Here is a 15,183-nt window from a genome sequence, read left to right on the forward strand (position 1 = left end):
AAAAAAAGAAAATGTGTTGGGAGCTTATAGGGATGATCAGCAAAATTTTAAAAAGTGCCGAAGAAACCAGTTGTTTCAGAGTTCAGGAACTGGAACCAGAAATAAAATCAGATCCATTTCTCTTTTCATTTCCTATATTATGGTAGACTCAGAAATCTGATACATACTGTTTTATATCTTTGCAAATATTGTTTGGTTAAGCTGCCATTATTCCTTTTGACAGCTTTGATAACTAAGACATAATAAGTGAATTGATTTGTCCAAGGTGGGTGGCTGATTAGTTCCAGAGGTAGTGCCCAGCCCTCCAGACACTGTACTGTGCTCTGCTAATTTATTTCTCTTTTATACAGCCCTAATGTATCAGTATTCCTGTAAGTATTAAAGACTTTTTAATTTTAGAGAGACTAATGGAAATATTAATACATTTTAAAGAGAAAACCAATTTGATATTTTAGATTCTCATATAGCTCATACGTCCTTATCTATATTGACCATATGAAACCCAGGGCAATTAATCTATAACTTAAAAAAAAGTGTTTGGCACTAAATTATAGTATTAAATGAAAAGTTACCTTCACTAATATGGATTTCATTAATTGTCTGGAAAATTTTTTCATTAAAATGCATTTCAAACAGATAGCTATTCTGAAATATAATATTTAGTTTGCAGCTGATGCACAGTGGGAAAAAAGCTCTTTTGATAAAAATTATTCAGTATTCTTTTCTTAACCTTCACCTTATGTAGACATGCTAATAAAATAAAGGTGAAACTATGGATTAGTTTCTATGATACTTAGAACACTTTTTACCTTTTGCTTTGTAAGTGATTTCACATAGACAGGTCTCCAAATTAGATGCCTTATCCACAAGGTGGTGTCCTAACATTAGCAACCAGTAGGTTGAGCTTACAAATAGTATTGACTTTACTTGACAAAAATGTTTTTCAAGTTGAAAGTGCCAAGTACCCATGCATAAAAATAATTACTCCTCAGCCTGTGGTTTTGTGCAAAATGTACTTGGGAAAATGTATTGTTCAACTCAATTTGATTAACTCTTGTCATAGATTTGTATTTATTTACATTAATGCTACACTGGAATATTCAGTTCATTAACTTCTAATTTAGCTAAAACAAAGAGGAAAACTGTTTTCCTTGCAAATCTTGACAAATTTTCAAGTGGCACAATAGTTGAGGTTTGGTAATGTACATTTTATTTTGTCATGAGAAATACACTTAAGAACTTAATATTTTTATCATGTTTTTTAAAATTTCCATAATGGTTTGCTTTTGAAATCATGGATGGTCACATTTAGTTAATCTTGCACTTGAGTGCATTTAAAATTTGAATATAGTAAGTTGTATGTTGTTTTCTGCTTTTAAAAACCAATATTTATTTCCAGGATCCTGAGAAATCCCTGGTTCTAATAATTTGTACTGGTTATCACTCACTTTTGAACACATATAGACGCTTTCTAATACCAATTCTTGGGGGAAAAGAGGTTGAATACCTACTGCTTTTAAGAGCAATCGAATTAAAAAAAAAGAAATTGTCTCAGATAAAATTAAACAGACTGATAGCCTATAATTTCGTTATTTATTTATTTTTGGCTGCATTGGGTCTTCATTGCTGCACATGGGCTTTCTCTAGTTGCAGCAAGCAGGGGGCTACCCTTGGTTGCAGCATGTGGGCGTCTCTTTGCGGTGGCTTCTCTTGTTGTGGAGCGCAGGTTCTAGGCACGCGGGCTTCAGTAGTTGTGCCTCGCAGGCTCTAGAGTGCAGGCTCAGTAGTTGTGGGCTTAGTTGCTCCACGGCATGTGGGATCTTCCCGGACCAGGGATCGAACTCGCGTCCCCTGCACTGGCAGACGGATTTTTAACTATTGTGTAACCAGGGAAGTCCCTCTAACTTTGTTTTAACACTAAATTAAAAGAAAGCTAGACTTGCCCTAAATTGAAAGCAGTACTTTTGCTTTTAAAAAGATATTTTCATATGGGAAAAGAATCTAAAAAAGAGTGGATATATGTATATATATAACTGATTCACTTTGCTGTACAGCAGAAACTAACACAACATTGTAAATCAACTATACTCCAATAAAAATCAAAAATATAAAAAGATATTTTCCATGTTCTGTTAGTTGTTAAAAAGTTGTCAAAGTGTGTTTTGGGGACCTTTCTGTATCTTCACCCTGAAAAAGGAAGTTCATACAAAATAACTTGGCTTTGTTAGAGGGCAAGAAAGAAGTATATCAAAATGAGATATATATAACCAGTTCAAAAGTTATCATCTGCATTAATGTGAATTTTATAGAGTTTTGAAAATAAATCTGGCAATATATGTTTGAAAAAAGTATATACATACTCCTGAACTTTGTGCCACCATTAGAAATCTATCCTACAGAAATAGAGGTACCAGTCTATTAGGGTATATGTACAATAATATTTATTCCAGCATTGTTCATGGAAGCCAAAGTAAAATAATACTGTAAGAAGGAGAGTGCCCATCAAAAGATGAATAATTGAATATATTATATATCTGTACCATGGAAAATCATTTAGCTGCTAAAAGAATGAACTAAAGCTATGGAGCTATACAAATTGCCTAGAGGAAATTATATAGGTATTGTTGAATGGTAAATTAAAGGAATTTATAATGAGATCTCATTTTTTAAAAAAACTAAAAATCATATACTTATTATACATATGTACATTTATATGCCCATATATGTTTGTATATGATTAAATATTCAAGGAAGGAAGCATGGAAGAATTCATATTAGCTTATTTACATGAGCTCCTTCTTGAGGGTTCTCATAGTTTCCCCAGAAAGCAGACTCAGATAGTGATTGGCATGCAGGAAGTTTATGGAGTGCTCTCAGGGTCAACCATTGAGGGAAATGAAGGAAAGTAGATTAAGCTGAGGGAGGGACTGGGCTGTGATACAATCACAGCAGCAGCTCAGCTGATCCCATGGAGATCTCTGGAGCTGGGATGTTCCTGCATAGTCATTCATAACTGGAACAAGGGAGTCATTTTGCTCTACATTCTCTATTTTCCTTCCTCCTCCTAACCCTCCACACTGACTAGTCATTGAATGTGGACTGCCCCCAGGAAGGATGTGTGATAGAGCTACAGCTCTGCTCAGCTGAAGGTACTCCTTAGAAAGGAGGATTCAGCTGTGAGCATCCACTGTCAACATTCCCAGCAATTGAAGGAATAACCGCTCTAGTCCTGAAAGGGGTAAGGAAATTTAGTTGGCACACCATAACATTCTCTAAAGGATAGGGTGAAGAATAACGTGGTTGAATGGGAAAGGAGAGAGGAAGAGGTAGCCATACAAGAGAAGAGAAAAATAGTTTTAATAAAAGCATGGAAACAAATGGTAAATGTGCATCAATACTGCAAGTGGTGTGGGAGTAGCAATGCTATGAAAAATTCATAATGTTTTACCTACAAAAACCTTCCAAAACCTTTCTTGACCCAATTTTTGGGGTTATTTTTGCTTTTCAATGTACCGTATTTTCTTTGACAACACTGAAGGGATAAAATGCTCAGTGAAGAAGGATTGAGAAGTAAGCTTAAAGATTTTATTTTCAGAAGGAATAAATGTCTGATGAAGGAAATTACATCATGATGTATACTTATTGCAGTATTTTGGCTATGGTAACTATTCTTATAAAGATGCTATATTTGGAGAAAAAAATTGTCTTGGGAAAAGAGGTAAACATGTTGATAATTTACTGTTCCTTAATGTATCATAGTAAGGCTCTGAACTACTTTAGCTCGACTTTATATACAGCTTTGTAGTTTTCATTTATTGAATAGCTATCATATACCAGGCAGTTTATTAGGCCCTGGGGGACTAGAAACTACAGACTTAGTGATTTAGAGCCTTGTAGGAAAGGCAAACGAACAATCAGTCACAGAGTGATAAGGCTATGGTATAGACAGAGTGTATGGGAGCTCAAATGGCTACCCAAACCAGAAGGTTGCAGGCTGAGGATGTCAAAGCTTTCAGGAAGAGAATACTTCTGAATTGTGGGTGGATACTGGGACAGGTGAATAATAAGGAAGAAGATCTAAGGGTAAAAAGGGCACCATCAGGGAGCTGTAAGTAGTCCAGTATATTGCAGTTGAGACTGTAAGCTGTATGGATTGGGATGAGGGTCTAAGTCTTAAGAGACCATGTTGGAGAACAAAGCAGGAACAAGATCATAGTTAGGATCCTGACAGGAAACACAGGGCACAAATAAGATAATTTGAAGAGAGTATAATAAAGCATCTATGTATAAAGAAGTGGTTGGGGGGTAGGGCAAGGGTTGGACATTTCCACCCTAGGCCTAATACAGCAAGAGTTAGAAGGGCTTATTAGAGCCTGGAGACAGATGGCTAAGTAGAGGGAGCCACCTTTCTCACAGGAGGAATGTTGCAAACCTGCAGTGATATTGAAAAGAGGGAGCTGGGAGAACAAATAACTTGATGGGACCACAGGGAAGGTGAGCCTATTGTTATGTCCTTGCAGGTTAGAATGGAGAAAGGTGAAGAAGAGCAGAATGCAGTTCTGGAGGGGCAAACAGAAGATCTCTTCCTTGCATAAGTGACAGTTGCAGAATTGGAGATTAAGTAGGAGGTAAGTAGATGAAAAAGGGAAGGAAGCAAATGGAGCAACATGGCAAGATTCTGTGGCAGGAGTGTGCATGGTGAATATAGAGACTAAAATAATGCCAGTACAGCTAGGGTATAGAGAGCAAAGACGTGGCACATGAAGTTATAAAGGCAGACTGTACAGGGCCAGTCATGCCAAGTTAAATACTTGTTATATGACCTTTAAACATTTTTTTGGCAAAACATTAACTACTCCCTTACTGTTGGTTATAAATGTAAAGGGAAATGAAAAAAAAATGGTAAAACCAATATTTATTTAATACTCTGAAATTTAAAACATTAGAAACACTGGGAATTAAAGTGTTTTATTTCTTTGAAAAAAGTGTCAACTGTAGTTTGATCAGTGTTTGCCTTTTTCTTCTTATAATGTAACAGCATATGGGAATATGGGACAAGAATCTTTTTTCATGTCTTAGTGAATTGTCATACTCCTTTAAAAATTTGGATTCATTTCCAAAATTCTATCTTTTGCACTTTGAATGTTGTGAGATATCTCCAAGAGTTGTTTAAATGAGAAACTTTTGGCGGGTGTCACTTCTCTGGGATATCTTAATCTTTTTCGTTGTAACTGCTCATTTAGGACAATGAGTTCTAATAATATCCAATTTCACTTCTAGTTGTATTGCTTTCCACTTCTTTCTTGCACTTTCATATTTTGACCAATTCTCTCTTCAGATTATTCAATATTATAAAATGTTACTGGGTTTGTCACTGAGAGACAAGGAGGCAACACAACTATGTGCTTTACTATCTGAAGGTAAAGTGAATGACAGATGCACAATGACCAATCACCAACAGGCTTTAAAAGAGTTGACATGATTGGTAACTGATCATGATGTGCAGCTGCTATTTATACAGTGATTTGTAGACTAAGGAGCTATCAGCAAGTCTGTCCTTCATGCAATTTATTCACAGTAAATGTACCACGGTAACTAAAATTTGAACCACTTTGTTGAGGGACTGTTGTTATTTAAACTATATTAACTGAAATTCATACATTTGAAACAAGGTGAAGCCAGGACTACCTATGTATTTAATCAATGGCTAAGCAGAGAGCAAGAGGAACAAACAATTTTGGGAAATGTATTAGGGTAGATATAAAGAGGGAAATATGTGTCCTCTTCCAGCTTTGTATTTGGATTACTTCTTAATTTAATGTGGGACACAGTATACAGAAATGCATCATATGTGCTATGCTTAGAAGTGAGTAAAATTAATAGAAGCTCCTATTTGCTACATTTAAATTTTATGATTTTTTAAAAGGTGATAATTTCAAGTGGTTAAAATTTCAAGAGACACAAAAGGCTATACAATGAAAAAAGTCTTACTAGCATCCCTTTCCCAGCTACCAGGTTCTCTTCACTGAGGGCAACTGACATTATCCTTTCAGAGGTAGTCTTTGCATACACAAGCAAACATATTTACAAACACACTGACAAAATTTTCTCCCTTTTTAAAATACCCATTCTAAGCAGCTAATATTTATTGAGCATTTGCTATGTACCAGACAATGTGCTGACCTTTATATTCTTTATTTCATTTAATTCCCCAATAAACTTTGAGATAGGTTGTTACTATGGCAGAGGGAAATCCATCTCCAAAAGTTTAACTTCTTTTCCCAAAATCATGCATTTGGTATGTGGTGGAGCAGTTATTGTCATGTAAGTATTTTGAATTCTCAAGTGCAGGCTGTTAATTACCAGACTACACTATCTAGGATCTGTGTATAGGTCATGCAATACCATTTTATTAGTCTAACAGTCCTTTTACGGTACAGGAAATTCTTTTTGCTAATTCAGTCTATGAAAATATGGTGCTCAGGAGGTTTATGAAAGACTGAGGTTTGTCCAAAAGCATTAGCTATCTCTCTCAGGAGACTGGCCACCATCTGTACTGGGAAATTGGCCAGGTTGCTTGGAAGGAGCCCAACCCTGAGTGCATGTCTATGGTCTGTTCTCTGAGACTGTCAGGCAGTCCCTCTCCCTGTTGGGTATTGGCATTCCGTCTGACACTCAGCAAGCACGGGAGCATGCACACACACCACACACACACACACATGTACACACACACAAACATATCATTTTGTTCATTTATTCATTCCAAAACAAATATACCTATTAAGTGTCTTAAACTTGCACATTAGAAATATGAAGTTTAGGAAAAGTAACAACCCATGCCAAAGCCTGTGCACCTTCTTGATTTCATAAACTGTGTGTTGCTTGGCAGTTTATGCTTAACAGTCTGTTGTGAGCAGAAATACTACCCTGGTCAGGTCTGGTTAGCAGTTGTGCATGTTATCTAGTTGTCTGCTTCCTGAATGTGTCTTTTGGAGCACTCTTGGAGTGTTTCATGCTCCCTTTTCTCCACCATGGACACCTCTCACCTTTCTTCGTTACAGTGGTGTCGCTGAATGTTTTCTCTGATGCTTTTATTTGAGAGTGGAAAGCTTGAAGGTGAAGTTCAAATTTTTAAAAAGTCAAGTGAGCTTTATTGGCTTCAGGAACTCTGGGTCAAATTTCAGTAAGAAATTCACACACACACACACACACACACACACACACACACACACACACTCTGTTCTGAGATAGCTTGTCATGCAGACTAAGTGCTTCTCCAAGGAAGCTTTTAAATGAACTGCACAAAACCTGGTTAACAGTTGAATGTGAAAGATTATGATTTTCAATAGCTGCTAATGTTAGGTGGAATGTGCTGTATTTTCCTGCAAGTCTGAAGGCCTTGGATCTTGGCATCATTTGGTGTTTGCGCTCAAGAGCAGAACAATGTCTTATGATATTTAGGGGTTTGGAGTCATTTCTTTCTGTAAACTAGGTTTTTGTTTCAAAATCTAGTCTCCACTTGGCTCGACTCGACTGCTTTTTTGATTTGTAGTTTTATGAATATTAGACAAAGAGTAAAGATTATATCCCATCTGTAAAATAACTTATATTTACTATTTTGTAATAATATCTGATAAATGAAGTTAATTAAAATATTTCTAGATACAAGTAGCTGTATATCAGTAGATGACCTCATTTGCTACTTTTGATCTCGGGTGGCCTCAGCCTCCAGCAGCTTGAAGCAGGATTTCGGTTCCCGGCAGAGACTGAAGTTAGCCTGTGGCAGTGAGAGCACTGAATCCTAGCCACTAGACCACCAGGGCCAGTGGCCAGTGGTAAGGCCCTGGCCCTTCAGCTGTGTAGAAATGAACTTCCACATAGAGACAGAAAGCAGTGAAACAAGTAAAGCGTTTATTAGGAGGAAAAAGAGTACATGTGGATAGACACACGGGTGGCCTCAGAGAGAGAGTTTCGCCCTCGTGGTAGTTTGAATCACTTTTATGGGACATTTCTTCTGGATTTCCTTTGGCCAATCATCTTGCTTTGCCGGGTTCTGAGTCCGTATTTGGTATATCTGAGGGTCCTCCCATGTGTGAGCATGCATCTCTTATCCAAGATGGATTCTAGCAAAGAGGCCTCTGGGTAGGTTGACATCACTTACTATGGGGTGGTGCCCCCTCCCTTTTTTTTTTTTGCGGTACGCGGGCCTCTCACTGTTGCGGCCTCTCCCGTTGCTGAGCACAGGCTCTGGACGCGCAGGCTCAGCGGCCATGGCTCACGCGCCCAGCCGCTCCGCAGCATGTGGGATCCTCCCAGACCGGGGCACGAACCTGCGTCCCCTGCATCGGCAGGCGGACTCTCAACCACTGCGCCACCAGGGAAGCCCGCCTCCTCCCTTTTTGACCTCCAAAGAGTGTTTCTACACATGTATAGTCGGGAAGGTCTCCTTGACTCTGAGAATGAGAAACATGTGGTCTCTTATCTGGGCAGGGCTTAGCTCCTCCTCCTCTTCATCTTGGAGTATCTGTCCACAGGGGACAAACTCCAGCTCTTCAGCCTGGGGCCTACCTATCTCCTGCCTCACTTTATTTGGAAGTTTGAGCTCAGCCAGTGTAAGTACCCTCAATTTGCCCTCTTCTCATCTTAAAGTTTATGTCACTTTCTTCCTCTTTTATGCATTGTGTTTTCAGAGGACATGTCCTTGCAGATCATACCTAGGTTCTTTACCTTGTGTTCCATTCTCCACTGGAACTTCATTCTATCACTTGCTTCTCAAGTCTTTCTTTTTTACTAGCTTCTTTTCTTGTCCCAAAAGCGATCACAGCTGTCCTGTACCCTCTAGTATCTTCAATTACTTAAAAAAGAAAAAATCTTTTCAAATGAGAATTTTATATTCTCTGTTTACCTTAACCCCATGAATATGGTCTTCTGTCTCTACCACTCCTAAAGCCACTATTCTGAAATAACCAATGAGTTACGGAACTGCCAACTCTGATGGCCTTGTTTTTTTTAAAAAAATTGAAGTATTGTTGATTTACAATGAAAGCAAACTAGTGGTTACCAGTGGGGAGAGGGGAGGGGGAAGGGCAAGATAGGGATATGGGATTAAGAGACACAAACTACCATGTATAAAACAAATAACCAACAGGGATTTATTTTACAGCACAGGGAAATATAGCCACTATTTTGGAATAACTTTAAATAGAGTATAATTTGATGGCCTTTCAATCCACAACCTCATTAAGCTCTGCAGCATTTGATGGAAAATCTTTCTCCTTCCCTGGCTTCCAAGGCAAGTGTTGTTTTTTTGGTCTTGTTTTTTGGTTCTTTTTCTGTATCCTGTCAAGGCTTCTTAATGTAATCGCCCCTAAGTATAGAGCTCCACTAATTTTCCAAGTGTCTATATTTGGACCCCTCTCTCCTGTCTCTCTTTTATCTCCTCGCTTTGTCAGTTCAGCCTTTTCAGTTTTGCTTATGATCTCTATATGAATAACTTCCAGATTCACTTCTCTGATACTTTCTGAAAGATGAAGACCAGCACTTCCAACTGGCTTCTGGATGTCTTCACTCATTCCCTCCCTCATTCATTCACTTACATTCACTGAGAACCTATAAAGATAAGTACTGCTATAGAGCTGTGGAGTTGGTAGTGAATAAAACAAAGTCCCTGTTCCACAGAACTTACATTCTAGTGAGAATAGAAAGTATAAGCAAATACAAAAATGTGGCAGGTGGCGGTAATTGCTGTGGAGAAAAGCTGAGTAAGAAGATGGAGAGTGATGGGAAATGTGGTGACTAATTTAGATTGGATAATCAGTAAAGACTCTCCATAAAATGCCATTTGAGCAGAAACCTGAAGGAAGTGTGAGTGCAAACCATGTTCACATCTGGGGGCAAAGTGTTATTTTCTAGCAGAGGGAATAGGCCTGAGGGGAAGAGGGAGAGAGAGGGAGAGATACCTCTTTGACCTCATTTTAAATATGTATCTTATAATCATACCACTTCTTACACTTTTACACACACACACAAAGAAAACACATCTATGTTACGCATAGAGTTGATATCAGGGTTTCAAATCACATAGGGCCTTGTGGGGCATGTTAAGGACATTGACTTTTGCCCCACATGAGAGGAAAAGCCATTGAAGGATTTTGAATGAAGAAGTAACAAGATCTGACTTACACTTACAAAGAAACCCTTTGGCAACTTTGTGGAGTAACGATTGCATGTGCTCAAGTGTGGAAGCATTTAGACCAGTCAGAAGTCTAACAGAAAATATAATAATGCAGGGAAAAAAAAGAGGAGAGTTTGTACCAAAGGGGCAAAGACGAAGATTGTTAGCACTGGTTAAGATTCAGGATTTTACTGAAGGTCTGGTATAAGGTATAAGAGAAAGAGAGTAGTCAAGAATGACAGGGCGTTAGAAACTGGTAGAATGGAATTTCCTTTTATTATGAAGCAAAAGAATTTGAACAGGTTGTAGAGGATGGTGAAATCAAGTGTATGGTTTTGAACATATTAAATATGAGATGTCTATTAAACATCTGAGGGGAAGTATCAATAAATATTTAGATATATAAATCTGGAGGCAAAATCAAGCAAACTATGTAAGCATGTTATTTGTCAATAGATATATAGTTAAACAAAAGTCACAGGACTGGATGAGATCTTTAGGAAACAAGTATAGATAAAGAAGAGAAGAGATCCAGATGTGAGGACTGATTCTGAATTGTTTAATGTTTAAAGTTCAGGAAGATGAGGGGGATTAAAAAGGGAGAGGGAGATAAAGAATAGTAAGCAAGGGTTTTAAGAAATAACAAGTCCCGCTAGCTGGTTGAGTAAGAGGAAGGCTGAGAAATGACCACTCGATTTATTATTATAGAAGTCACTTATGATCTTGACAGAAAAATAACAAGGTTGGTGTGGTGAACAGTGAACACAGCCTTACTTAGGAGGGACCAAGAGAGAACAGAAAAATTGGAGACAGGAAGCAGAAATAACTTTTTCAAGAACTTTTGTTGTAAAAGAGAGAGTGGTAACTTAGTGTTTGCTGAAGGGAATGTAGGTCCAAAGGTGACATTTAAAAAAAAAAAAATTAGAAGAAATAACACAATTTTTGTTTCTCATGGGAACCAACTAATAGAAAGAGCAGAATCGATGATGCAAGTGAGAGGATAATTGTGGGTGTGATGTCCTTTTGCCCTTGAGCGTGTGGGAGGGTTGGGATTCAGGCACAGTGGGAGATTGGTTGGTTTTAGAGAGCAAAATAGATGCTTCAGCCATTGTAGCAGGACAAAGTGCTTTGTATGTGAATACAGATGCAAATATGTGATCAAGTCAATGAGGAGAAAGTGTGACGTTCTCCTGTGATTACTTCTAAATTTTCAGTGAAATAAGAGGATTATCAATTGACAGTGGGGAGGGGGAGGAGATCTAGAGATCTGAGATGAGAATGTCAAATAATTATCTAGGATAATAGGTATTGAATGTTTTTGACAGCAACATAGAATAAGAAATATCACTATCCAGGATGTAAATACATGAACACACACACACATACACACACACACACACACACATACACACACAAACTAAGAATTCAGGAGACAATATTCTTACTTCACTTACTTTCACTTCAATTCTATTTTGTTAACAAAAGGTGAATAATAACTCACTAAATAATTTCATGACCCACTAATAGGTTGCAATATGCAGTTTGAAAGACACTCAACTAGAAGAGTTGAAGAGGAGATTTTCTGCAGAAATGTAACAGCATCCCTGTGCAGCAAATAAACTAGCTTAAGTATAGAATGTATAGTGAGATTGATCAGCATAATCAAAAGCAAATCATTAGGCACTGCCCCACCCCAATTATTCCTCCTATTGTGATTCCTATTATTTTTCAAGTCCTCTATTCTCTGGTAACACAGATTTGAGCTCTATTAATTTTCTTCTTTTACCCCATTTCTGAATTCTCTTCATTGAATCATTTGCAAAATTAAAAAGATTCTACCTCTAAGCTCTCACCAACATTTCCTTGTTTCTATATCCATTGGTTTCACCATGGTTCAGGACCTTTTTGCTTTCTTTTTGTTTATATTTTTATTTTACTTATTATGATAATAATTGGTACCCATGATAAGAGATTTATTTTAAAAAGAACAAGTAGCTTAAGAAAATAAATATCAAACACAATATCACTAAGAGATTATCTAGCTACATTTGTTGGTATATATACTTCCATTTTATATGCATATATTTTATATAATTTTCCCTGGAATTCTATATATATGCAATTATATAATGTAACCCTGTCTTGTAATAAGCTTATTTGTAAGATAACACATTGTGAATTTCTGTCCACATCATTATGTTTAATAAAATCATATTTAATAGCTGCAGAGAGCTCCCATGCATGCCATTTTAATTTAAGCCATTTTGTTGAGTTTGTGCAGTCGTGTGTGTGTGTATCTCTCAGATCTGGTACTGCAGGGTGTATAATTTCCCAAGGACCCCAGCTGCCGTGCTCTAAAATCCATTCATCTCTTAGTTTGTTGCAAGGCTGCACTTCCCGTGGGTCACTCCCAGTCAATAACTGAATGCTGGAAATGTACTTAAGCAGGCCCATTTAGACACTTACGATTCCTCTGACGAGCGATTTTGGCTGGAGGTCTCCCAGACAGCCTTGCAGAAATTTCTGGAGAACTGCGAACCACTTTCCTTTCTTCCTTCCCTCAGAATCAGATTCACACGGAGTCTGAAGGCTCTCCCTGCTTCTCCCAGCTCTTTTCCCATTTTCTCTCAATGTCCTTTCTTTTTTTCCCCTAATAAATTTCTTGTACACTTAATCCCATCTTGGCATCTGTTTCTCAGAGGACCCAAACTAACACCAACATTGAGGTTGTTTTCAGACTTTTATTCTATACAACTACACTTCTGATTGCTCAACACCCAAGCATAGCATTCTTCTGTTGGAAGCCCTTCGAAGCATTGCCACTGCTCACCAAATTGAACCTAACCCTTCCTTCTCACCTCCATAGTTGTGCTCTAGCCCATCTTTCCAAACACCACCCAGCACTCTTAGTCTAGCCGAAGGCCCACTGGCCAAATATTCTCCTATTCACTTTATTGTACCTCCTCCCCTCCTCCCCAAGAAAACATCTGCCCAGCTGATGCCTCCTTCATTCTGGATCCCTTCTTGAATTTTCCATCCCAGTATTCTTTCCACTCCATTTTAAAGGCCACAGGAAGGTGTTTTCTACAGTGTATTCACTCTTTTTGGTATATTAAAATGGAGTCTGTATATTCTTTTATCAGACATATCTGTATAGTTATATTATCATTGTTAAAACACACGCACAAAAAGCTAGCTGAGATTGGGTTTGTTTGGGAAACACTGAGCTAAACAAAAAATGATCCAAGATTTTTTGTTTGGTTTTTGTTTTTAATTTTAAGACTTCCCAGAGCCCTTAGAATGCTAACATACAGTGTGACTTTCCAAGACCAACACTGATACCTTTTGTAGCTTCTCTTGAATTTATTTGATCACAAAATCCTTCAAAAACAGATCACAGATTTGAGAAATCTGGAACTGGAAATAGTTGCCAGTATATTGGGCACGTTTTCAAGAGCCTGTAGTAAGATAATCCTTCAAAAACAGATCACAAATTTTTTATAGAATTTTGTATGTATGATTTTTACAGTATTATATATTCTTCATCTTGTTATAGTTCTTTGCATATTTATCTTACACATTTTCCCACTTTAACATAAGGTCTTGAAAATAACAGGCATTTGTTGAGTTAAATATCATGGAATTTTAGTGAAGGGTCATGGTCTGGAACGATGTTTGGTAACCAGAGAAATTTAGTTTGCATCTATTTCAGTAGCTTTTTTTTGCAGTCTTTTTTATACCATCTCATCCTGGGCTGGGAAAATTATCTTGATGCTGGGCAAAAAGCCATTGTTAACATGGGGCTACATACATATTCTTTACAAATCACTTTATTGGGACATTGTACCAGAAGAATGTAAAAGGAAAGGAGGAACAATTGGTATAAAACTATGGTTTGAACCACAGATCTCTGAACACTGTCCGTAAAATAAGCCGAGGAAGCAGCTGCCTCTGGGCCCTGGCACACCCTGGGCGGTGGAGAAGGCAGCCTATGGGTTAGGTTAGTTCTGATTGTTTTCATTTCCAAGGGTATGTCTGTCAAAAAGGTACTCTGCCAGGCCAGAATCCGGGGCTCCCATCTTAACCAAGTTGTGCACGTGGTCACCTAGTTGTTTGATAGACTTCACCTGCTCATTCAGATAGTGGGTTTCCAGGAAATCGCACAAATGGGGGTCACCTTTGTCTGAGGCCAGAGTGTGCAATTCCAGCAACGACTGGTTCACATTCTTTTCCAAGAGCAGAGCGCACTCCATGGCATTCAGCCCGCTTTTCCAGTCGTCCTGGTCCGGTTTCTTGATGTCCTGTAGGCAGATCTGTCCTCCCCGCTGGTTCTGCAGCCTCATCAGCTTCTCCGCGTGCTCGGTCTCCTCCCGGGACAGTCGAAGGAAATATCTGGCGAAGTTGTGCAAGGCCACGTCATCTCGGGAGAAGTAATAGGCCATAGACAAGTACACGTAGGACGCACAGAGCTCCAGGTTGATCTGGCGGTTGATGGCGGCCTCGGAGTCCGGGTGGAAGTTCTGGCGCACCCTGGAGGGGGCGCCGGCTGGCCCTGCTGGTCCCCGCGAGGAGGCGGCTGCGGCCAGCAGGCGGCCGGGGGCGGCGGGCGGGGAGCCCCAGGGCCGCCTGGGGACCCAGCGCGGCGGGAGCGCGAAGCCGTGGCGCGCCCTGCGCAGGGACACCAACGAAGTGCTGATGTGCTTGGAGAGGAACAAGAAACAGGGCAGCATGGCCCCTTCTCTTTAGAAGTGGGGAAACTGAGGCCAGGCCGGCTCAGCGCGCCGGGGCGTAAGATCTGAATCAGAATGCAGCTTTAGGTGACGGCGACTGCGTCACACGCCCCTTTCAGAGGCACCGAATTCCAGGCGGAGGGAGGCTGGGGGCGCGCGCCAGTCGCGGTTGGGAAAAGGCAGATGACAGTTACAAACATTGCACCTGTCGTCGCCGAAAGTCTTCTGCTCTTGGGCGTTTGTAATTTACTGTTTCACATAAGTTAAAAGTACTGTCAA

General features: G+C 39.1%; 1 protein-coding gene across 1 annotated transcript; it reads right to left on the reverse strand.

The window, feature by feature from the left end:
• Positions 1 to 14,175: 14,175 nt before the first annotated feature.
• FTMT (ferritin mitochondrial) lies at positions 14,176 to 14,904 on the reverse strand. Its single transcript, XM_024757165.1, has one exon. It carries the CDS (start codon positions 14,902 to 14,904, stop codon positions 14,176 to 14,178), a length of 729 nt encoding a protein of 242 aa, XP_024612933.1.
• Between the last annotated feature and the right edge of the window lie 279 nt (positions 14,905 to 15,183).

Source organism: Neophocaena asiaeorientalis, unplaced genomic scaffold, assembly GCF_003031525.2.
Source record: "Neophocaena asiaeorientalis asiaeorientalis breed wild unplaced genomic scaffold, Neophocaena_asiaeorientalis_V1.1 scaffold149, whole genome shotgun sequence".
NCBI classification, from domain to species: domain Eukaryota; kingdom Metazoa; phylum Chordata; class Mammalia; order Artiodactyla; family Phocoenidae; genus Neophocaena; species Neophocaena asiaeorientalis.